This window comes from Bufo gargarizans, unplaced genomic scaffold (genome assembly GCF_014858855.1).
Source record: "Bufo gargarizans isolate SCDJY-AF-19 unplaced genomic scaffold, ASM1485885v1 original_scaffold_1076_pilon, whole genome shotgun sequence".
NCBI classification, from domain to species: Eukaryota; Metazoa; Chordata; class Amphibia; order Anura; family Bufonidae; genus Bufo; species Bufo gargarizans.
The window spans coordinates 142089-167369 of NW_025334225.1; the positions used below are offsets into that span (position 1 = coordinate 142089).

At 47.6% G+C, this 25281-nt stretch overlaps 2 protein-coding genes across 2 annotated transcripts in view; one reads left to right on the plus strand and one right to left on the minus strand.

The window, feature by feature from the left end:
• The window catches only part of LOC122922941 (protein FAM133-like), a 46643-nt gene extending 46534 nt beyond the window's left edge, over nt 1–109 (minus strand). The window contains exon 1 of the mRNA XM_044273716.1: nt 13–109. The gene's annotated coding sequence lies outside the window, so the exon portion shown is untranslated. The remainder of the gene's footprint in view (nt 1–12) is intronic.
• Nucleotides 110–317: 208 nt separating this feature from the next.
• MRPL57 (mitochondrial ribosomal protein L57) lies at nt 318–22813 on the plus strand. Its single transcript, XM_044273717.1, has 2 exons — nt 318–430; nt 22435–22813. The coding sequence occupies exon 2, from the start codon at nt 22448–22450 to the stop codon at nt 22760–22762; it is 315 nt and encodes a 104-aa protein (XP_044129652.1). The 5' UTR covers nt 318–430; nt 22435–22447; the 3' UTR covers nt 22763–22813.
• The last annotated feature ends 2468 nt before the right edge of the window (nt 22814–25281 follow it).

The following is a 25281-nucleotide window of genomic DNA, read 5'->3' on the forward strand; positions in this document are numbered from 1 at the left end:
CCACCGCCTCACCTGTCTATCAAAACCAAGAGAAACCGCCAAACATCACAGCTCAATCCCGCTCTCCTTCACCACCATGATATGGGTTTTGTTTTACCCGCGTCACTTCCGGTTGAGCACAACAGACGGAAGCACCCGGCCGCCATGTTTAGTTTGGGCAGTAGTTTAAGCTTCTTCTTTCACTGGATGGGAATATTTATTACCTCTCTATGCGAAGTGTTATTAGTACCGTCAAAGATTTTAGGAGACGGGCATTACTGTTATGTCGCTGTGTTACGCCGAAGTGCCCGTATTAAATATGGCGCGCTATGCATTTCCGGTTTGCCTCTGACTTCCGGTTTGTGAAGGGCAATAGACATGCATGTGTGCTCTACTGGTCGTGGAGGCTAAATGCGACATATTCAGTATATGACATAGGCGTCCTAGGCTGGTAAGTAGATCCTGTTGCTTTACGGCTGTAGTCACGTGTAGCCTGTCTCCCATACTGTGTATGGGGGAGAACTAATGTGTCACATGACTGGCTTAAAGGGGAGCTCCACCTGGGAGAGGCTGTGGTAATGACATCATAGGGTATTGGTACCGTAGGGCTGCTTGTGTGATGTTCTGCAGCAGCTGCACTTTATCATACGCAGAGCTGCTGAAGAACCTCTTTTTAAGGGTCGGTGCTGTAAGGTGTTTGGCTTCCGAGATGATGGCGACTCAGGTCAAATGTTTTGCAGGGCAAATGTAGTATTACACAGCAGCCTGGATAGGTCATCAATATCAGATCGGCGAGGGTCCCAGCTGTGAGAAGAGGCTTCTGGCCTCTTCCTGTGACGTCACCGTACATCGGTCACATGGCCTAGTTGCCGCACATCCCTATTGAAGTGAAAGGGATTGAGCTGCAATACCAAGCACAACCACTGTACTATGTATGGTGCTGTGCACCCCAGAGCTGATTGGCTGGGGTGCTGGGACTCGGACCCCCACCGATCTGATAATGTTGACCTATCACTGGATAGAAACAGAATGTGTCGGCAGATAAGAACCATTTGGCCCATCTAGTCTGCCCAATATACTGAATACTATGAATAGCCCCTGGCCCTATCTTATATGAAGGATAACCCTTTTAAATACACCAAAAATGTATGCCAGCTGCCACCTAGTGTACATTTCAGGTTCTGGGGCACCAATTTATTAAGAGGCGTGCTCTTCTTGATCAGTTTGACACATTTTACACTGGTCGGTTTATTCTTTTTAAAGGGCTTCTGTCACCCCCCTAAAGTCATTTTTCGTTTTTGGGCTACTTAAAATCCTTATACAGCGATTTTTCACTATATAGTGCTCTTACCCTTTTTCGTTCTCTAGTTTCTTTAAAAACGGCACTTTTATAATATGTAAATTACCTCTCTACTAGCGAGTAGGGCGGTTACTTGCTGGTAGCCGCCGCATCCTGCTTTCAAATAAACGCCCCTCCTCCTGTTGATTGACAGGGCCAGCGAGCGCTCTCCCCCCCTGGCTGGCCCTGTCTGCGTTCTAAATCTCGCGCCTGCGCCGTACCGGTCTTCAGTCGGCGCAGGCGCACTGAGAGGAGGACCTCGCTCGGCGCTCCTTCCTCAGTGCGCCTGCGCCGATGACGTCACATCTACACCCGGCGCAGGCGCACTGAGGAAGGAGCGGCCGAGCAAGCGTCATCCTCTCAGTGCGCCTGCGCCGACTGAAGACCGGTACGGCGCAGGCTCGAGATTTAGAACGCAGACAGGGCCAGCCAGGGGACGAGAGCGCTCGCTGGCCCTGTCAATCAACAGGAGGAGGGGGTGTTTTTTTTGAAAGGAGGATGCGACTGCTACCAGCAAGTAACCGCCCTACTTGCTAGTAGAGAGGTAATTTACATTAGGGGTGGGCGGTATAGGCGATATGCGATATGAATTTGGGGCACGATATGGATTTTCGCCATATCGCCTATATCGCCGGACCGCGATATGATCGCGCGCACCATGTTCTCCTGAGTCGGCCGGCACAGTGGAGGGAGAAGGAGGGAGTCCCTCCCTCCCCACTGTGCGCGGCTGCCGCTGAACACCAATGAGGACAGAGTAGGAGGAGGAGGGGAGGGACTGTGGCCACTGCGCTACCAATGAATGTGCCGGCCATATCCCACAGGGTCCCCCCCCCCCCCCCATCATTGGTGGCAGTTTGCAGTTCCGATCGGAGCCCCAGCAGTGTAATGCTGGGGCTCCGATCGGTTACCATGGCAGCCAGGAGTCACGCTGCTGAAGTCCTGGCTGCCATGGTATGTTAGTGAGCAGAGAGCAGCGCATTATACTCACGTGCGCTGTGGCCGGCGGTCGCTCCTTCTTCTGTCTGTGCGGCGGATAGCTAATGCTTACAGCATTAGCAATGCACCGCACAGACCTATGAGAAGGAGCGACCGGCGGCCACAGCGCACGTGAGTATAATGCGCTGCTCTCTGCTCACTAACATACCATGGCAGCCAGGACTTCAGCAGCGTGACTCCTGGCTGCCATGGTAACCGATCGGAGCCCCAGCATTACACTGCTGGGGCTCCGATCGAAACTGCAAACTGCCACCAATGATGGGGGGGGGGGGGACCCGACCCTGTGGCCACTGCCACCAATGATTAATACTGGCGAGGGAGGGAGGGGGGGTTTGCGTTACCAGAGGGGGCAGATCAGAGGCTGGGGAAGGGGGGCAGATCAGAGGCTGGGGAAGGGCAGATCAGAGGCTGGGGAAGGGGGGCAGATCAGAGGCTGGGGAAGGGGGGCAGATCAGAGGCTGGGGAGAAGATCAGAGGCTGGGGAAGGGGGGCAGATCAGAGGCTGGGGAAGGGGGGCAGATCAGAGGCTGGGGAGAAGATCAGAGGCTGGGGAAGGGGGGCAGATCCGAGGCTAGGGAAGGGGGGCAGATCAGAGGCTGGGGGGGGGCAGATCAGAGGCTGGGGGGGGGGCAGATCAGAGGCTGGGGGGGGAGAGCAGAACATACATTGTATATGTTACATATAATGTATGAAATGCTGGAATTCTAGAAAATACCTAAAATATTTAGGCCAAGAACAGGTAAGGTATAGAATGCAGAGTTCTCTTTAGGCAAAGTAGGAAATGTTAACAAGTGTTAAATGATAGGAAGCCTTTATTAATGTGAAAACATGAAAGAAAAAAATGCTAAATAAACTACACGTGTTATAAAATAGCAGAAGAACAGAACTTTCTGACTGAAAACAAGAGAAAGAGACCAGTATTGTCCTCACTTGTTGCAACAAATAAGGCAAGAATGGCATATTGAATTGCACTTAAAGGGGTCCTCTCACTTCAGCAAGTGACATCTATCATGTAGAGAAAATTAATACCAGGCACTTACTAGTGTATTGTGATTGTCCATATTGCCTCCTTTGCTGGCTCGATTAATTTTTCCATCACATTATACACTGTTAGTTTCTATGGTTATGACCACCCTGCAAATCCATCAGTGGTGGTCGTGCTTGTACACTATAGGAAAAGACACCAGCCTCATTGGTGTCCGGGGCCGTGGTGCTTTTTCCTGTAGCAAGCACAGCCACTGCTGCTGGATTGCAGGGTGGTCGTAACCATGGAAACAAGCAGGGTATAATATGATGGAAAAATGAATCCAACCAGCAAAGGAGACAATATGGACAATCACAATACATTAGTAAGTGCCTTGTATTAACTTTCTCTACATGATAAATGTCATTTGCTGAAGTGACACAACCCCTTTAAAAGTGCAATTTTTTTTGTTAATTGTGTAGGGAAAGCGATAATGAACATGTTTTCAATATACTTTATTTACTGATTTTTGCATTCTTATTTACTAAATTTGACTTTTGGCAGAGAGCTGCCCGTCTTCACCATTCAGCGCAGTACTGTATAGTGAAGATGTTCCTGCGCTGCCCTGACCGACTCCCTCATATAATCCCTAAAGCTGGCCATAAATACATATACACATACATACTGCCCTGTCTGGCAGGGAGTGAGCGCTGACAGTGTCCGTGTGATCTGCATGCTCAGCGCCGCTAGGAGATGCAAGAGATCGCTGCCGCCTCTCCTACATCTATCGGCGGCTCGTTAGTCAGTGCACCCCGCATACAGTTCGCACTCACTGATGTCAGACAGGGCAAGATAGATAAACAGAGAGACAAAGTACCAGATTTTTCGCTTTATAAGATGCACTTCAGGTTTTAGAGGAGGAAAATAAGAAATTATTTTTTTTATCAGGACCTCACATCAGACCCCCATATCAGATGCTCAGATTAGACCCCCTATTTCAGATTCTGTCACCAGGGGCGGATTAAGTGCATGATAGGCCCGGGGCTGTCTACCCAACTTGGGCCCCCCCCCCCCCCCCCCCTCCATTTTAGTTTAGTTGTTTTTTTTTTTTTGTATGAAGAGGCTGCGGTGCCTTATGAGCGCCACAGTCTCTTCTTAGGCCATATGACATCTTCAGGCAAAAAAAAAATACCCCAAATTGGGTCCTAAACTGAAAGATTTGGTCGTCAAATTTAAAATACATATAATTGTAATAAAAAAGACATGGAGGAGAATACAGCACCACATACCTCTTACATCCAGTGACATCTCCTGTCATGTAGACCTTCTATTTCCTCTTCTCCTCCATTTGACCCAGACCACCATGGCAAATTCTTTTAGCCGCATCTCGTCTCTACAGTTTGTAACACAGACACGTTAGATTTCTCTATTTTTCCATCAACCTCCTCATCCTGGTGTCCCCACAGTGTCATCCTGCTGCCAGCCCCAAAACTGTGCCCTCTGTGCTCCCCAATGCCCCAGGAACTATACTGCTGAAAAAATAGTGACCCTGAAAGATATAATTGGGGTAATTTATCAAACTGGTGTAAAGTAGAACTGGATTTCCAAAAGAGCTGTGAAATATGAAAGGTGGAATCTGATTGGCTGCTGTGGGCAACTAAGCCAGTTCTGCATTACACCAGTTTGATAAATTACCCCAAATGTCCCTATAGTGTCCACAGCAGCTATAATGTCCCCTAGAGACCCCCAGTAATAATACCACCCTCTATTGTGCTCCAGGCAATAATCCCTGTATAGTGTCCCCAGAAATAATAGAATTGCCCCTATAGTGCCTCCCCAATAGCAACACCCCCATATAGTAATTTCCACCACACTGCCCCACATAGTAATCCCCCCATAGTAATTTCCCCCCACACAGTAATTTCCCCCAAACTGTCCCCATATAGTAGTTTGCCCCCACACAGTAATTTGCCCCACACTGCCCCCACATAGTAATTTGCCCCACACTGCCCCCACATAGTAATTTGCCCCACACTGCCCCCACATAGTAATTTGCCCCACACTGCCCCCACATAGTAATTTCCTCCACACTGCCCCCACATAGTAATTTCCTCCACACTGCCCCCACATAGTAATTTCCACCACACTGCCCCCACATAGTAATTTCCACCACACTGCCCCCACATAGTAATTTCCACCACACTGCCCCCACATAGTAATTTCCACCACACTGCCCCCACATAGTAATTTCCACCACACTGCCCCCACATAGTAATTTCCACCACACTGCCCCCACATAGTAATTTCCACCACACTGCCCCCACATAGTAATTTCCACCACACTGCCCCCACATAGTAATTTCCACCACACTGCCCCCACATAGTAATTTCCACCACACTGCCCCACATAGTAATTTCCACCACACTGCCCCCACATAGTAATTTTCCACCACACTGCCCCCACATAGTAATTTCCACCACACTGCCCCCACATAGTAATTTCCACCACACTGCCCCCACATAGTAATTTCCACCACACTGCCCCACATAGTAATTTCCACCACACTGCCCCCACATAGTAATTTCCACCACACTGCCCCCACATAGTAATTCCACCACACTGCCCCCACATAGTAATCCCCCCATTAGTAATTTCCCCCCCACACAGTAATTCCCCCCAAACTGTCCCCATATAGTAGTTTGCCCCCACACAGTAATTTGCCCCACACTGCCCCCACATAGTAATTTGCCCCACACTGCCCCCACATAGTAATTTGCCCCACCACTGCACCCACATAGTAATTTCCTCCACACTGCCCCCACATAGTAATTTCCACCACACATAGTAATTTCCTTCCTCCACAACTGCCCCCACATAGTATTCCATCCACACGAGGCCCCCACAGTAGTAATTTCCACCACATCTGGCCCCCACATAGTAATTTCCACACACTGCCCCCACATAGTAATGTCCACCACAGCTGCCCCCACATAGTAATTTCCACACACTGCTGCCCCCACATAGTAAATTTCCACCACACTACTGCCCCACATAGTAATTTCACACACTGCCGCCCACATAGTAATTTCCACCACACTGCCCCCAAATAGTAAGTGTTCACCACACTGCCACCCACATAGTAATTTCAACCACACTTGGCCCCCCACCTAGTAATTCCACCACACTGCCCCCACATAGTAATTTCCACCACACTGCCCCCACCATAGTAATTTCCACCACACTGGCCCCACATAGTAATTGTCCACCACACTTGCCCACCACATAGGTAATTTCACCACACTGCCCACATAGTAATTCCCACTGCCCCCACATAGTAATTTCCACCACACTGCCCCCACATAGTAATTTCCACCACACTGCCCCCACAATAGTAATTTCCACACACTGCCCCCACATAGTAATTTCCACCACACTGCCCCCACATAGTAATTTCCCTGCCCACACTGTCCCACATAGCAATTACCCCACACTGTCCCCACATAGAAATTACCCCACACAGAAATTACCCCACACTGTCCCCCACATTGCAATTTCCCCCACACAATAGTTTCCCCCACATAGTAATTTGCCCCCACACTGCCCCATATAGTAATTTGTCCCCAGATAGCAATTTCCCCACACAGCAATTTGCCCCCACACTGCCCCATCTAGTAATTTGCCCCCACACAGCCCCATCTAGTAATTTGCCCCCACATAGTAGTCCTCTCATAATAATTTTCCCCCACATAGTAATTTGTCCCCACATAGTATTCCCTCTCATAATAATTTGCCCCCACACAATAGTTTTCCCCACACTGCCCCCACATAGTAATTTGCCCCTACATAGTAAATTGCCCCCACATAGCAAATACCCCACACTGTCCCCACATAGAAATTACCCCACACTGTCCCCACATAGAAATTACCCCACACTGTCCCCACATAGAAATTACCCCACACTGTCCCCACATAGTAATTACCCCACACTGTCCCCACATGGCAATTTCCCCCACACTGCCCTCACACAATAGTTTCCCCCACATAGTCCCCACATAGCAATTACCCCCACACAATAGTTTCCCCCACACTACCCCCAGATAGAAATTTGCCCCCACATAGTAGTCCCTCCCATAATAATTTGCCCCCACACAGCAATTTGCCCCCACACAATAGTTTCCCCCACACTGCCCCATCTAGTAATTTGCCCCCACATAGTAGTCCCTCCCATAATAATTTGCCCCCACATAGTAATTTGCCCCCACATAGTATTCACTCATAATAATTTGCCCCCACACTGCCCCATCTAGTAATTTGTCCCCACATAGTATTCCCTCTCATAATAATTTGCCCCCACACAATAGTTTCCCCCACACTGCCCCATCTAGTAATTTGCCCCCACATAGTAGTCCCTCTCATAATAATTTGCCCCCACATAGTAATTTGCCCCCACATAGTATTCCCTCATAATAATTTGCCCCCACACTGCCCCATCTAGTAATTTGCCCCCACATAGTATTCCCTCCCATAATAATTTGGCCCCATACAGCCCCCACATTCCCCCCCATGTAATCGATTTATCTTCCCTAATAGGTCCTCCTGTGTCCCCCCCCAAGTAGGCAAATGAAATAAAAAAATAAAAAATGAACAAAAAATGAAAAAATAAATACTCACCTATGTCCAGGGCCAGGCACTTGCTCGCAGAGGAAGGCGCGTCACAGTGCTGCGTCCCGGCACAGGCGCGCGATGACGTAATCACGCACGCCTGCGCCGGGATTTCACTACCGCATAGGCCTCAGGCCTACAAGGCCTGAGGCCTATGCGGTGAATGCCGGTGATCGGCGACGGGACAGGGAGCTATGCGCTCCTGTGCCCCGCCGCAGTATGTGTGCGTTCGGGTCAGCGTTGGGCCCCCCAGCGGTGCTGGGCCCGGGGCTGCCGACCCGAACGTCCCTATTGTAATCCGCCACTGTCTGTCACGATGAGTGGGGGGGGGCTCCACACTGAACACAGGAGGGAAGGGGAACAGTAACTGGGCCTGGAAACTAGGGAAGGAACAGGTCACCTCCTAAACAACCCTAATCCGGGCCCTAACTATCTATAAATATGAATAGACCCTGAAGGTTAGAATATTTATATGCAGGATACCTAGGCCTTTTATATCCCTATAAGGCCCTGGAAAAGGTTAGGACCAGAGACAACCATTTCTGAGGCTGGTGACTCGGATGAACTTATCCTCCGCAGCAGAGCTGACTCTTGGTCTTCCTTTCCTGGGGCGGTCCGCAGATGGGCAAATGGAAGTCTCTGTCTCAGGCCCAGATACAACAACAGGGAATATAACAAACACGACACTTCACTTCTGTAGAGACAGACAAACTCACACCATCTCAGCCAAAGCTATCTACCGCATAGTCAGAAGGGTGGGGTCAGACTATAAAGGGTAGAAGTGATGACCACTGAGCAACAGCTGAGAAAAGGGACGTGGTCATTAACTCTATCAACACTGGATCAAGAGAAATCAAGGAGGCTGTTAGGCCTCTTTCACACGGGCGTCATGTTTTTTACCCGGATAAGAGGCGGGTGCGTTGCGGGAAAATGCACGATTTTTCCGCGCGAGTGCAAAACATTGTAATGCGTTTTGCACTCGCGTGAGAAAAATCGCGCATGTTTGGTACCCAAACCCGAACTTCTTCACAGAAGTTCGGGCTTGGGATTGATGTTCTGAAGATTGTATTATTTTCCCTTATAACATGGTTATAAGGGAAAATAATAGCATTCTGACTACAGAATGCATAGTATAATAGTGCTGGAAGGGTTAAAAAAATAAAAAAGTTAACTCACCTCATCCTCTTGTTCGTGAAGTTCCCGGTCTGTTCTTTGCTAGCTGTGGGCTGAATGACCTGTGGTGACGTCAGATCACATGCTCCAATCACATGGTCCATCACCATGGTGATGGAGCATGTGATCTGACATCACCACAGGTCCTTTAGCCCAAGCCCACAGCTAGCAAAGAACAGACCGGGAACTACGCGAACAAGAGGAGAAGGTGAGTTAACTTTTTTATTTTTTTAACCCTTCCAGCACTATTTTGCTATGCATTCTGTATTCAGAATGCTATTATTTTCCCTTATAACCATGTTATAAGGGAAAATAATACAGTGAATAGACTGTCACCTAGAACCCATGCGTGAAAATGCTTGCGGATGCTTGCGGTTTTCACGCAACCCCATTCACTTCTATGGGGCCTGCGTTGCGTGGATTGTCGCACCACAACGCACAAAGAGGAGCATGCTGCGATTTTCACGCAACGCATAAGTGATGCGTGAAAATCACCGCTCATGTGAACAGCCCCATAGAAATGAATGGGTCTGGATTCAGTGTGGGTGCAATGCGTTCAACTCACGCATCGCACCCGCGCGGAATACTCGCTCGTGTGAAAGGGGCCTTAGATTCCTCCACGCTAAGCCAATCTCCTTGATTTCCTGACATCAGTCACCTGAGGGACCCCCATATCAGGACCTCGCATCAGACCCTAAAATAAATACATTCACTTACCTCTCTTGCTCCGCCACTCCTCTCCAGGTCTGGTGGTCTCGCCTGATCTTCTCTGGGCCACTCACTCTCTGCGACTCCTGCATATTAGTGAGCGCTTCTATAATGGAAGCTCTCACTAGTATTTGCTTTATAAGACGCACTGCCATCCCCACACACACACACACACACACTTTTGGGGGGGGAAAGTGCATCTTTTATAAAGCAGAAAATACTGTATTTATGGCCAGCTTTAGTCATATTTGAAGGAGGCAGTGAGGGCAGCGCAGTGAGTGAGCAACGTCTTCACCATGCAGTACTGTGCTGAAGCCGAGGGTTAATTTTTTTTCATAATAAAGTGCAAAATCAATAAATAAAGTATATTGCAAAAATATTCATCATCACTTTCAATAGGGTCCTCTCACTTCAGTAATTGGCATTTATCATGTAGAGAAAGTTAATACAAGGCACTTACTCATGTATTGTGATTCTCCATATTGCCTCCTTTGCTGGCTGGATTCATGTCTCCATTACATTATACACTGCTCATATCCAGGGATTAAGACCACCCTGCAGTGCAGCAGTGGTGGTCGTGCTTGCACACTATAGAAAATGTGCGTGCCTATGTGCGCTCCGACGGCTCCTGCCACTAGAGAGGCCGGCGCTTTTTCCTGTAGTGTGCAAACACGACCGCCGCTGCTGGACTGCAGGGTGGTCTTAATCCCTGGATATGAGCCGTGTATAATGTAATGGAGAAATGAATCCAGCCAGCAAAGGAGGCAATATGGACAATCACAATACATTAGTAAGTGGCTTGTAGTAACTTTCTCTACATAATAAATGTCTATTGCTGAAGTGAGAGGACTCCTTTGTCTTTCTCTCACTAGAGAGCTTCATAGTTTGGCATTTGTTCCTGCACAGAAGAAATTCCAATGTCCTCGCTTCTTGCAGCGAATGGCATTTTGAATTGCAATAAACGAAATGCAAAATAAACTGCTATTTTATAACACGTGTAGAACAGAACTTTCTTACTGAAAAAATGAGAGAAAAAGACCAGCATTGTCCTCACTTGTGTTATGGCGCTTTTATACTTTGCATGTGTGAATTATTAAAGGGGTTATCCAACTTTTCAAACTGCCTCCCACCCCCCATGTGCCGGGCCCCTCAAAGGTAATATACTTACCCCGCATCGCTTCTGGTCCCTGTGGGTGACGCTAGGGAGGCTCGTCCCCGCCTGCCAGTGGCTGCTCCCCCCTGACACTGGATGTTTTCATCCGTGTACAGGGAGAGGCGGCGGTGCGGGGACCAGGTATCACCTATGGGGGGGCTGTTTGAGAAGTTGGATAACCCCTTTAAGGGTATCATTCTTTGCCTGAATACTTTAGGTATTCTGTAGATTGCCTAGGCATTGTATACATTGCCTGATTTTATACATTGCCTGTACGATTCGTGTGTGTGTGTGTGTGTGTGTGTGTGTGTGTGTGTGTGTGTATATATATATATATATATATATATATATATATATATATATATATATAGATATATAGTACAGACCAAAAGTTTGGACACACCTTCTCATTCAAAGAGTTTTCTTTATTTTCATGACTATGAAAATTGTAGATTCACACTAAAGGCATCAAAACTATGAATTAACACATGTGGAATTATATACATAACAAAAAAGTGTGAAACAACAGAAAATATGTCATATTCTAGGTTCTTCAAAGTAGCCACCTTTTGCTTTGATTACTGCTTTGCACACTCTTGGCATTCTCTTGATGAGCTTCAAGAGGTAGTCACCTGAAATGGTTTCCACTTCACAGGTGTGCCCTGTCAGGTGTAATAAGTGGGATTTCTTGCCTTATAAATGGGGTTGGGACCATCAGTTGTGTTGTGGAGAAGTCAGGTGGATACACAGCTGATAGTCCCATTGAATAGACTGTTAGAATTTGTATTATGGCAAGAAAAAAGCAGCTAAGTAAAGAAAAACGAGTGGCCATCATTACTTTAAGAAATGAAGGTCAGTCAGTCTGAAAAATTGGGAAAACTTTGAAAGTGTCCCCAAGTCCAGTCACAAAAACCATCAAGCGCTACAAAGAAACTGGCTCACATGCGGACCGCCCCAGGAAAGGAAGACCAAGAGTCACCTCTGCTGCGGAGGATAAGTTCATCCGAGTCACCAGCCTCAGAAATCGCAGGTTAACAGCAGCTCAGATTAGAGACCAGGTCAATGCCACACAGAGTTCTAGCAGCAGACACATCTCTAGAACAACTGTTAAGAGGAGACCGTGTGAATCAGGCCTTCATGGTAGAATATCTGCTAGGAAACCACTGCTAAGGACAGGCAACAAGCAGAAGAGACTTGTTTGGGCTAAAGAACACAAGGAATGGACATTAGACCAGTGGAAATCTGTGCTTTGGTCTGATGAGTCCAAATTTGAGATTTTTGGTTCCAACCACCGTGTCTTTGGACTCAACGGATGGACTCTACATGCCTGGTTCCCACCGTGAAGCATGGAGGAGGAGGTGTGATGATGGTGTGGGGGTGCTTTGCTGGTGACACTGTTGGGGATTTATTCAAAATTGAAGGCATACTGAACCAGCATGGCTACCACAGCATCTTGCAGCTGCATGCTATTCCATCCGGTTTGCGTTTAGTTGGACCATCATTTATTTTTCAACTGGACAATGACCCCAAACACACCTCCAGGCTGTGTAAGGGCTATTTGACCATGAAGGAGAGTGATGGGGTGCTGCGCCAGATGACCTGGCCTCCACAGTCACCGGACCTGAACCCAATCGAGATGGTTTGGGGTGAGCTGGACCGCAGAGTGAAGGCAAAAGGGCCAACAAGTGCTAAGCATCTCTGGGAGCTCCTTCAAGACTGTTGGAAGACCATTTCAGGTGACTACCTCTTGAAGCTCATCAAGAGAATGCCAAGAGTGTGCAAAGCAGTAATCAAAGCAAAAGGTGGCTACTTTGAAGAACCTAGAATATGACATATTTTCAGTTGTTTCACACTTTTTTGTTATGTATATAATTCCACATGTGTTAATTCATAGTTTTGATGCCTTCAGTGTGAATCTACAATTTTTATAGTCATGAAAATAAAGAAAACTCTTTGAATGAGAAGGTGTGTCCAAACTTTTGGTCTGAATTGCAGAGAAAAGAGCAAATTGTAGAATATATAATATACAGGCCACCAGTATGGAGAGGGGATCCTGGAGTCCAGGACTGGATCGGCTTTCCGTCTGGTCTGGGGTGCTGTGTTCAAAGCTTAGGGCCCCAAAAAATAAAACATAAACCCCTCGATTGTTAAAGCAGAAATCTATCTATCTTATCTAAACCACAAGTCGTCGTGTATTTGCCTACATTTCCTGACTGATTAAAGACTCCACCTGTCTGATTTCCTGATTTGCTTCCCCTTCCCGTACCTGATCAGATGCTAGTAAAAGCTATATATAAGGGCTTATTCACACAGCCTTTGTGTGGCCGTTCAGTGCATTGGGGACCGTAATTTGCGGTCTCCAATGCACGAGCAGCGTCCGTTCTGCACCTGGGAAGGATCGAGACCCATTCAGCTTTAATGGGTCTGTGATCTGTCCGAACCCCAACAAGTACTATTTTTTTGCGGTGCGGAGGCACGGACAGAAACACCACGGAAGCACTCCTTAGTGCTTCCGTTCCGCACCTCCATGATTGCGGACCCATTCAAGTGAATGGGTCCGCATCCGTGATGGAGTGCACACGGGCAGGTGCCCGTGTATTGCGGACCTGCTGTATGCGGCCGCCATACAGCCACTGTCGTGTGAACAAGCCCTAAGGCCTCATGCACGCGGCCGTATCCGCAAAACACGGATACAGGCTGTGTACATCCAGCATTTCCCCTTCCTCAGGTCCTGCAAAATGTTTCAAATGTCTATTCTTGTCTGCAAAACGGATAATAATAGGACATACACATGGCGTGCTGTCCGCATCTTTTGCTGCCCCATTGAAATGAAGGGGGCAAAAAACGCGAATCGGATGCATACCCAAACTACGGTCATGTGCATGAGGCCTTATCCACATCACTACTCCCATCATTAATAGGGGACCCCAGTGGCATCAGCTGTATTTTTTTATTTTTTTTTGCAAGACGAAGTTTGGGAGTTGTAGTGTCACAAGTTGGATGTCGCCGCTATAGACATTAAAAAACGTTTGCAGGTTTCTAATACATTTGGCCCTTGTGGATGTTATTGAATGGTGGCGTAAGGTGCACAAAAGTTGATATTTACGCAGCCCCCAAAGAATAATTCACTGTTCCTCGCAGGCTGAGGGGATGTGACTCCCCGGGAAAGGTTGTCTGGCGTAAGATGCACCATTTTGCTGTAGCAAACCAAGCCCACCAGTAGACGGTGTAAAGTCCTAACTGTACGGCAGATGTATCATCAATCGGACACCTCTTTAGACTGCCTGTAGTGCACACTTTCTGAATTCTAAGATGCAACCAAATCATAGATCCCAAGTCGATTTGTTCAGCAGTAAAATGTATTGGCTCCGTGGAGCCAAACTTCACCTCAGGCAAAATGGCGCGAGACCTTGGTGAATGAATTCGGTATTCCTGTCTGCGTATTTTAAAATAGGAATCCAAAGTGGGCTTTGGTACCAGCCAGAACCAAAGCCCACTTCAGATTTCTATTTTAAAAATGTTTTTTTAATACTCACATAGGAAGTCTCGCACCACGGAGCCAATACATTTGAATGCTGTACGGAAACGGCATTAAAACCCAACGTTTTTGAACGAATCGACTTCGGATCTATGATCCGAAGCTTGATTCGCTCAAGACCAGCCGCTACTGTAAAATGCTGCAGATTTGTCGCCTAGAAATCTGCAGCATATCCACTCTGTGTGAACATACACTTATAAAGGAATTTTTTATTCTGTCAGTTAAAAGCAAATAGTGACACCTTTTCTAATTGATTTTTCCATTTCGTCCACCATGACGGCTACACGCGAGATTGACCTCTGTAGGGGCAGGAACACAGAGAGTTTAAAAGGCCACCACCCACTCTCACCCTCAGTGTTTCCTGTCCCTAATCTGGCACGCCAGAACCGCAGGGGCGACACGTGAGGGGCCAATAACAATACAGTTCATCGATTTACTCACGGTTAGCAGAAAGCCTCCCTGGGCCGGCAGCACAGTGTTGAGGTGGACAGCACGAAATCCTCCGGGGCACGCTCTGTGGTAGGGAAGCACCAGCCTAGATGGAGGTTGAGGTGCCCTTGATGGCAGTGGTGTTTAGGGTGCTTGTTGCAGCTGGGTCACTTGGTGGTATTTGTCGTGACGCCAGTACCGTTTATGGTGGTACAACCAGTTGTAATTAAATTGAAGAATGACGTAGACAGTGGTAGGGTACAACTCCAGTTGCGGCATATACATCCGGACAGAATACAGTCTTTTGTGATTTAGAGGAATTCTGTTGATCCACTGTTAATAGGTTTGGCTGGGTTTCAACTTAGCTTCCAGGTGCCTTTTAAACCAGTGTAATTTGGTGAGGTTGCCTGTGGCTAACGTGTCCTTCACCTGGGTTCCCAAAGGTCTTTGACGCCTGGTTAATGGCTTTTATCCTTTGGTTTTTTAATCTTTTCTTTCTTTGTCCCTTCCTGGACTAAACTTTTGCCTGAGCAGTTTGGTGCTTGATCTGCACTCTCTCAAAACTAGTAACAGACTGAACAACAGGTTAGGCCTGAGCTGGGCTAGATATCCCAGAGTAGTGCTATCCCCATCTAGTGGTGGGATGTATAAACTGCACCTAACCAGCCTATGAACAGGGATACAACAGGTGATATAATGCAAATAACATGCAATGCAATAATGCAGTTTTACAGTGATTTTGCAGTTCCCACGTGTCCTGAGTGGGACGCTGCACTAAGAGGGCATCTCACAGAGAGACCTCCTGTAGGAGGTGAAGATTTATACAGCTTTTTTATTTTTATGGTACCTTTCAGGAGGGGATTCCTGCGGTTTCTCCTTCACCTCTGCCCTCTTGCGGTCTTTACTAAAGCTGGGCAGAGGACTAAAACAGGAGCAGATCTCGTCCCTGATTAACGGGGGGCCTGTTTCTCTCTATTTTCACAATGTCTTCCTTCCCTTCTGTGAGGAAGCTGACAGCGAACTACAGAGCATGCTGCACGCCGTCCTTGTAGTACGCGCCGCAGCACTGCGCTCTATTCCCAGCTTTGCTGGGGGTGGAGCCTGGGAATCACGTGGGGAGTACGTGCGCGCCTCTGACGTCAGACGCTGCGCCTGGATGAAAAAGAGCTGTGTTTTCAACTACCTACCGCTGCTCCACTGTGGTTGTTCCCGGCTCCAGAGTTAGGATGTCAGCTCTTGATGCCACTGCAAGCCAGATGGATTCTACAGACCCACCCTCGGCTACTCCAACCTTGAGTTCCCCTAGGGCAGTGGTGGCGAACCTTTTAGAGACTGAGTGCCCAAACCGCAACCCAAAAACCCCCTGTTTATCGTAAAGTGCCAACACGGCAATTTAAAGGGGTTGTCCGGGTTCAGAGCTGAACCTGGACATACCCATAATTTCACCAAGGCAGCCCCCCTGACTTGAGCATTGGAGCAGTTCATGCTCCGATGCTCTCCCTTGCCCTGCGCAGAGTAAGGGCTGTTTTATTTGCAATAACACACTGCCGGGCGGAGGCTTCCGCCCAGCAGTGTGTTCGGTGACGTCACAGGCTCTGATGGGCGGGCTTTAGCGCTGGGCGGAAGCCTCCACCTGGTAGCCCTATGGAGAGCCCGGTTCATCACTGGAACTCCACAAAATGCCTTTTCCCTGCGCGATTGAGCGCAGGGCAAAGGAGAGCATCGGGGCATGAACTACTCCGATGCTCAAGTCAGGGGGGCTGCCTTAGTGAAAATGGGGATAACCCCTTTAATCTGAATACTACAGTCCATTATAGTATATCTTCCATGTACTTTAATATGTAGTAGCTATAATAGCCTGCCTGCATTTAATGTGCTGCCTGTGCTGTTCATAGTGCGCCCTGCGCTGATGAATGGCAGGAAAGGTCTAAGGCATATTGGTACACCTTAGAGACTTTTTCCAGGGTGCAGGTGCCCACAAAGAGGGCTCTGAGTGCCGCCTCTGGCACCCATGCCATAGGTTTTGCCACCACTGCCCTAGGGGGAGAATATCTGTTACCCTGACATTTTTAATGTTTATGTATTTCTGATACTGGGCTGCTCCTCTCTTTATAGAGCCCAGAGTTAAATCCAGGGTCGCTAGATGTGCAACTTGTGCCAAAAGACTCCCTGAAAGTCACAAAAAGAAGCTCTGTCAGGCTTGTAATAATGACCTTGTAAAAGAAGAGCAACCGTCTATCCTTATGGAGGTTAAATCTATGATCCAGAATGAGATAAAATCCTCCTTGGCCTCCCTCGGGTCCATTCCTCCTACACCTCCGGCCAAAAGGTCTAAAGTTTCCGTTCCATCCTAAGAAGAAGATGATTTATAAGGGCCGCTTCTAGACTAAGACCCTCTATAACCCCAAGGGTTCCCCAGTGGGATTTAAACCTGGTCTTGAAAGGGCTAGTGAAACCCCCAATTTCTCATAGCCATAACCTCAGCTAGACGCCTGGGAGAGATTCAGGCTCTGTCCTGCCGAGAACCATATCTCTCTATCTTTCCGGACAGAATTGTTTTGAAGCTAGATCCGGGTTCCCTCCAAAAGTCGTCTCAGACTTTCATAGAGATCAGGAAATCATCCTACCTTCCTTTTCTACAGACACAAGGAGTTCATCTGAAGAACAAATCCAGCTCCTGGATGTAAGGGAGATAATTATTCAGTACCTTGCAGCGACAAAAGATTTTAGGAAGGATGACAACCTCCTTATTCAATTCGCAGGTCAAACCAAAGGGAAAAAAGCTTCCAAGGCCTCTATAGGTCCACAATATCCTGCTGCTACCAAATGTCAGGCCTTACTAGCCCCACAAATGTTAGAGCCCATGCCACGAGGGCAGTGGCATCTTCATGGACGGAAAGAGCTGGCGTTTCACTTGACAGAATCTGTAGAGCCGCCACCTGGTCGAGTATAAATGCGTTTATAAAACATTATCGTATGGAAGTCTCTGCTTCTGCTGATATGACCTTTGGCCAGAAGGTACTGGAAGCAGTTTCCCTCCCTACCAAGTAATCTGATGTTCTCATGTGTAGCCGTCATGGTGGACGAAATGGAAAACTGTAATTAGACTTAGCGGTAATTCTGATTCCTTGAGTCCACCATGACTGCTCGTATCACCCCCCCCCCCCCCTCCTAAAATAATAAATAGGTTCAAGTATGAAGAAGAAAAAAAAATATATATATATAAACATTTTTTTAAAATAAAATATAGGGCTGCACCCACTTTGGTAATTTCTAAACACTGAGGGTGAGAGTGGGTGGTGGCCTTTTAAACTGTGTTCCTGCCCTTACAGAGGTCAAGGGGACAATCTCATATGTAGCTGTCATGGTGGACTCAAGGAAACAGAATTACCGGTAAGTCTAATTACGTTTTTTTTTCTGAACATGATTATGGGGGCGGACATCTTGCCTGAGCTGTTCTCAACAACCTTTAGATAATTGCTTTATGGCAGGGGTGCACAACCTTTTTTGGTCTGGAGGCCACATTGACACATTTCACTATTTCATGGGGCCGCAAAAATAAAGTTAATCAGCGCTTGTTTGCATCAGCCTATTACACAAGCCAATGCAAAGTGAATGGGGAATAGCGATAATCTACTGCGATTACACGGTGAGATGTGCTGACTGTTATCGTACCTCTTTCATCCTGATAAAATATGCAAATCAGCCGACAAACGAGTGATTTCTTGTTTATCAGCTGATCGGCAGTACGATTATACCGCCAGATATCAGGAATGAGCGCTCCTATGAACACTTGTTCCCAGTAATTGAACGAATATCGCGCAGTGTATTAGGAACTTACAAATTTCCCGGTAAAAAAATATATATTTTTAACACGTTCCTGCTGCATGGCCCTGACACAGAAGATTCACACTTTCCTGCTCCCGCTGCCTCCATCTTCCGGTACCGGCCCTGTTTACATCCGGCTGGCTATGGGCATAGTCACTTGCACTGCTCCAGCCAATGACTGGCCTCAGTGGTGATGTGGCCACAAGCAGCGTTTCTCCACACAAGTCGGTCATTTGCTGGAGAGGTGCTCCGGGACCGGAAGATGGAGACAGCGAGAGCAGCACGGAGCAGGGAAGTTGGAATCTTCTGTGTCAGGGGACATGCTGCAGGAACTGGTTAAAAATAATTTTTACTGGGAAACCCCTTTAAGTGGCGACATTTCCTTCCTGCCTCCTATTCACAAATGTGCGCTTTCCTTCACTGCAGAGGACGGCGCTCACTGGTTCTTACCGCCTCCTGCACCCCCAGATATACTGTATATGCCCTGCAATAACCAGTAAGCACTTTCCCTGAAGGCTCACGAAGGCGGCCATTGTTTTAGTCCGCATCGGAACTGCATTTTTGTGGATTGGATGCAAACCCATTCACTTCAATGAAGCCACAAAAGATGCAGACCGTATTGGGTCTGGGGTCCACCCTGCACAGTGCTCCTTGAGGCTAGAGCGGAGGAGCAGGCTCTGTAAGGCTGGGTTCACACCTGAGCGTTTTACAGCGCGTTCCTACGCGCTGTAAAACGCTCAACAAGGAGAAACCAATGCTTCCCTATCGGCATGGTTCTCACCTGGGTGTTTTACAGCGCGTACGATCGCGCTGTAAAACGCCCGACACCCCAAGAAGTACATGAGCTTCTTTGGGGCGTCTTGTCGCGCGTTCCCGTACATAGACTTTCGGGAACGCGCGACAATGGGCATTCGCTTGTCTCTGTATGCGCGATTGCAAATGCCGGTACAATCGCGCATACAGAGCGATTCATCGTGAACGCTCAGGTGTGAACCCAGCGTTAACCAGCGCTGTGCGGTGCTTTGGGCAGAAACATAGCGTTTCTGCCCAGCAGGACGTAAACTCTTGCTTTAGGGGCCTTATGTGGCCCGTGGGCCCTGCTTTACGGCACCCCCATGGTCCATAGACACAATGGTCAGGAGGGGACCTCATTGATTTCTATGGGACTGTTTTCTAGACATGCTGTGTGGCCTGTGCAGAGGTCATTGTACAAGGAAAGAATAGATAAGCTCTGACAATCGCCTCTTGTGAAGGAGGATCCTGTCTTATCTATACACAGAGGTGATATCATTACAGGCAGGATTAGAATGGCAGATAACTGCAGTGAAGTGATCTGTAAGGACCAAGAAGTGGTGCCTATTATTAGGCTTAGTGTCCATTGTAAAAACCGCAGGATTTTTGGTTTCAGTTTAAATATAGATATTGACATGGAAAATGAAAAATTTGGGTTAACGTAAAAACATGATTTAAACAATAGGTCACTTTCTGATGACCTGATCTGATTTTCTGAAGGCCCTTTTACACTGACAGTTGAGGCCGACGATTGTCAGGAAGGAAGCGTTCCTTGCTGGTAATTGCCTGATCGTCAGTGGAGGAGACACATTTACATACAGCGATCTCCTCCACAGTATGGGGAGCAGTGATCCCTAATTACCATCACTCTTCCCCATAGATACTCCTTCGCCTGCAAACAGGATCGTTGGTGTGGCCACCTAAATCGCTATCACCCGATGAACGAGCGCTTCGCTTGTTCATCAGATAACCTGCAGCACCTTTACACCTGCAGATCTTCATGCATGAACCCGAACATTGCGCAGCGTAAAGGGGCCTTTGGTTGCTCGCAGGTTACTAGAAGGGTTTCCGGTAATATGCCTTGATTGCCACTTAAAGGGAACCTGTCACCGGGATTTTGTGTATAGAGCTCATGGGTTGCTAGCTGGCCGCTAGCACATCCGCAATACCCAGTCCCCATAGCTCTGTGTGCTTTTATTGTGTAAAAAAAAAACGATTTGATACATATGTGTCACGGCTGAGGATGGGGAAAATCCTCAGCCGTGCGATGCCAGATGGTGTAGGGCTGCTCGGCCAGGACAACAGGATTAGGGAGCAGGTCACCTCCTACAGCGTCCCTAACCTGACCCTAACTCCTACCTGCATGGGCCGACCTTGATGGTAGGAGGACCCATGCGCAGGAACCTCGGAGCCCTGACTTACCCTCCCAGATCCCTGAGCTAGGAGCTGGATAAGACGACCTACTCCTCCAAGGCACAGAGGAGCAGGAGTCTCAATGGCCAAGCTGTTGGGAAAAAGGGGAACCGAAACAGACTAATGGAAATGGCAGGTGAACTAAGGTGTTCCACCAACCTGCCACAGCCTTGCTGACTGGATCCCAGAGCACACACAGAATCCAGAACCATTAGCTGCACAAACCAAACGAACAAAGGTCCCAACAGTACATCACATGGACATCACACACACACTGGGAAGGGAGTTAACCCTTCCAGCACCACAGAAGGGAAACACACATAAAGGGGAAGTGACCAAACTAAGATCACACTGTGGCTGTTACCGCAGGCAACGACATGGGTGGCAGCCGTCCTGGGAGACAGCCCGAAGGCCGGGACACTGCCACCACATGTACAACATACCAAACGTTGCCACGGGCAGCCACAGAGAAAGGAAGATGTCCGTGCGCACCCAAACATAAAACACAGTGCACACCAGACATACAAAAGTGCCTACACACACGCACACAACTCCAAGGGAACCGCACACATAGCTGTTGTCCGCGGCAACCGCACTTGAGGCAAACAACATCATGCCTCAAGCTGCGGTTGAACAACTACCCAAACCGCGGGCAACTGTATGCGGCTCCCAAGGAGTCACGGCCATAACCGTGGCCGTGACAATATGCAAATTAACCTGAGATGAGTCCTGTACATGAGATGAGTCAGGGACAGGTTAATTTGCATATGTATCAAATCGGTTTTTTTTTTACACAATAAAAGCACACAGAGCTATAGGGACTGGTTATTGCGGATATGCTAGCGGCCATCTAGAAACCCATGACCTCAGTTCTATACCCCAAATCCCGGTGACAGGTTGCCTTTAAGGTCGGCCATCCATGCTTAATAGGTGGTAAGGCCAGCCATCGATCAGCAGTATGGAAGGATCATGGCTTTCTAGTAAGTCCTCTCTTTGTTTCTGCTACCACAGAAGTATTCCCATACACGTGGTCCCACTCATCGGTGGCACATACCATTTGCATTACAAGGCACACATTATGCAATGACCATGCTCTGCTAAGGCCCCCCAGTGTTTGAGCTGCTCCGCCTAGTAGTCGGGGGGTTCTCTATGATGTCCGTATACTCTAAAGTATGGGTATGAACAGTCCCATCAGCAACATGCCAGACTGCTATTTTTTTTTTTTTAAACTTACACCCTGGTCCTTGAAAAAAAAAAAAAGGCAAATGATCATGCCATACACAGGTGGCTTCGAGAGACCATGGGCAAAATTTTGCGACCGGGCCAACCAAATTTGGCTGTTTATCTCGTGTTTGGGCAGGGGTTACAGCGTGGATTGGCTGCCTCCTATCCGTAAAGGCCCTTGGTTCTCTTTGCTCTTGTATTTCGCGCTTCAGTTTTTATTCTTTTTCATTTTCAGACCCCGAGCAAAAATGTTCCTGACCAATATCCTCCTGAGAAAGGGCATTCCCGGCCGCCAGTGGATAGGGAAATACAGGAGACCCCGGGAGGTCACTTGGACCATGAAACAGTCTATGATTAAGAGACTGGAGACAGAGGCTGAGACCGAGTACTGGATAAGCCAGCCCTACATGACCAAGCAACAGGAATTCCGTCATGCCGCAGAACGGAAACGCAGACACCTCGAGGAGAAGAGGGCCATGACGCTGGCGCACTTCCCCGAACACAAGTACCTGCAAGATCACCTAAACCACTTGAACGTCACCAAGAAATGGACTGTGTCTTGATCTCTGTGATGTGACGTCTTGCCGAAACCTATTAAATGTATTTCCTAATGATGAGCGATTATTCTGTCGCTAATAGGTAATAGCAGTTTAAGAAGCTTGGTGGCAGCACAGAGTGTTTCAGCACAGATATTTTCATTATACACGATAAGGTTTCCAACTGTTTGTGATCAGTAGCTGCTGGGAAATTACTCGTTATGATGGTGCAGGATTGCTGATATACTTTCACTGTACTATTTCTGCCCACAGAGCCCCCATAAAATTATCAGCCACACAGCTGTATTAACCAACATCCATCTGGTGTGCCGCAGCCTCCTCACAGCTCACCGAGCACAGTGTCGTACATTGGATAGCGGCTGCACTTCACTTAAATGGGACGGAGATGCGCCTAGGCCAGTGATAGGCAAACTGTGGCTCTCCAGCTGTTGCAAAACTACAACTCCCACCATGCCCTGCTGTAGGCAGTCTTTGCATGCTGGGAGTTGTAGTTCTGCAACAGCTGGAGAGCCGCAGTTTACCCATCACTGGCCTAAGCCACGTACTAGGAAGAGGCCTAAGTGCTCACGGAGAGCTACGACCTCTTTCAGTAGCAGATTGGTGAATGTCCTGGGAGCCGGACCCCCCGTCGATCTGATATTGATTACCTACCCTGAGGATAGGTCATCCACATCAAATTACCGTATAACCCCTTTAATGCCTTTACTACCTGCGGGTTTGGGACAATGGCACCTATTTGGGCCAAAAAAGAAGGTATACATTTTTATTAAAAATTAAAATAGACATGATAAAACACACACACAAATTGTCATTGACAAGCACACACCACAGGGGTATCTCCTATTGGGGTCAGATGTAGCAAAAAAATAAGGAATAGAATAAATAGGGGGAATGACAAAGATAAGACCGTATGCTAATTGACACACACACACCAAATACAAATATGAACCCTGCGATCACTAAAAGACAGACCCAAAATGTCACCTCCAAAGACACGCGTTTCCTCAGAAGGAAGCTGATCCGAAACACGTGTCGGGTTGTCTTTGGAGGTGCCATTTTGGGTCTGTATTTTACTGATCGCAGGGTTCATATTTGTATTTAGTGTGGCGGGGCCAATTGGCATACGGTCTTATCTTTGCCATTCCCCCTATTTATTTGCTACATCTGACCCCTAGATGACATGGTGTGTGATGTGTTTTATCATGTCTATTTTAATTCTTAATAAATATTCTATATTTTTTCGATACAGTTTGATATTGCGTTCACAGTGTGCTTTAGTTCTCTTCTATAGGCGTTATTCATTCTCCTAGCACCTGTTGTTTAATTGTTTGACTTTGTGCCCACTTTTGATAGGTATTGTGTCCAAAAAACAAGGTGCAACTTTTATTCCAGAATTCTGGCGCAGGGGGTCTTTGTAAATGTTGAACAATATTCACATTTTTGACACGCACACAAACCCTGAAAAAAAAACCCCATAAAAACGACACTTCCATACCATATATTGTAGAAAGGTACACACCTGGTGAAAATGCCTCCAAGCACTTTATGTGCACCTTCATGCAATTTTACTTCAAAATGTAAAAAAAAAAAAAAAAAAAAAGGACATGAAACTTCATTTTGGGGGATAAGGCGAGAAATAATTGCTAAAAGGCGACAAACTGCTCTGTGATCTTCTCACTCCTTGAGTAGGACGGGCTAATACACACAAACATGTGCCGGCCATGCCCGTATTGTGGCCCACACTATAAGGGCACCGGCCATGTCTGCACTTGAATGGGTCTGCAATCCGGAAGGTACGGTGCGGAGGTCACAGAAGCAATACGGAGTGTGGCAATTTGGTCCGTGCCTCCGCACTGCAAAAAAATAGAACATGCTGTATTTATTTGCGGTGCGGACGGATCGCGGACCCATTTAAGGTGAATGGGTCTGTATCAGTCAGCACCGGCCACACGGACCGTACAGCATGGACGGAACACATTGAGCCCTAAATGCGACAGTCAGAGCGCACATATAATTTCTGATTGATAAAGGAGGTGATAACATGAAGATAAGTTTCTCCCACCCCTCCTTGGAAGTTTGTACAGTGGTGACAGAGTGGGGCATAATCTTTCTATGCCTAAAACTTTGCACAGCCAGTTTGACTTTTCAAAAGCCCATGTGCGTAAATTTAGGTGCACTCAGCGTCTGTACGCCGCCCTAGCCGTTGGGGAGTGGTGGAGGTGTACCCATTAGCCCAGGCAAATTCTCAAGCACTTTCTGCAGGACCGCGGTGGGTAGCAAAGACAGATACATGACCCCCCAATATATTCACATGAACGAAAATACACGTCTGAAAAATTTGCCATGCATTTACCCAAGATTCCACGAGATCTGAGTGTGACCCTTTTATTTCTGCTGTGGATCTACAGCTTTCATAATGTCCACAGTACATGAGGTTCTGAAAAAAACTGCAGCCGTACGAAGGGCATCATCGGACTCGTTTTCAGCTTCTGCGCATGCGCCCGGCACCCATAGCTTTCTATTGG

Coding starts and splice junctions, on each gene's coding strand:
- MRPL57 (XM_044273717.1), top strand. CDS start 22,448: ATGTTCCTGACCAATATCCTCCTGAGAAAGGGCATTCCCGGCCGCCAG.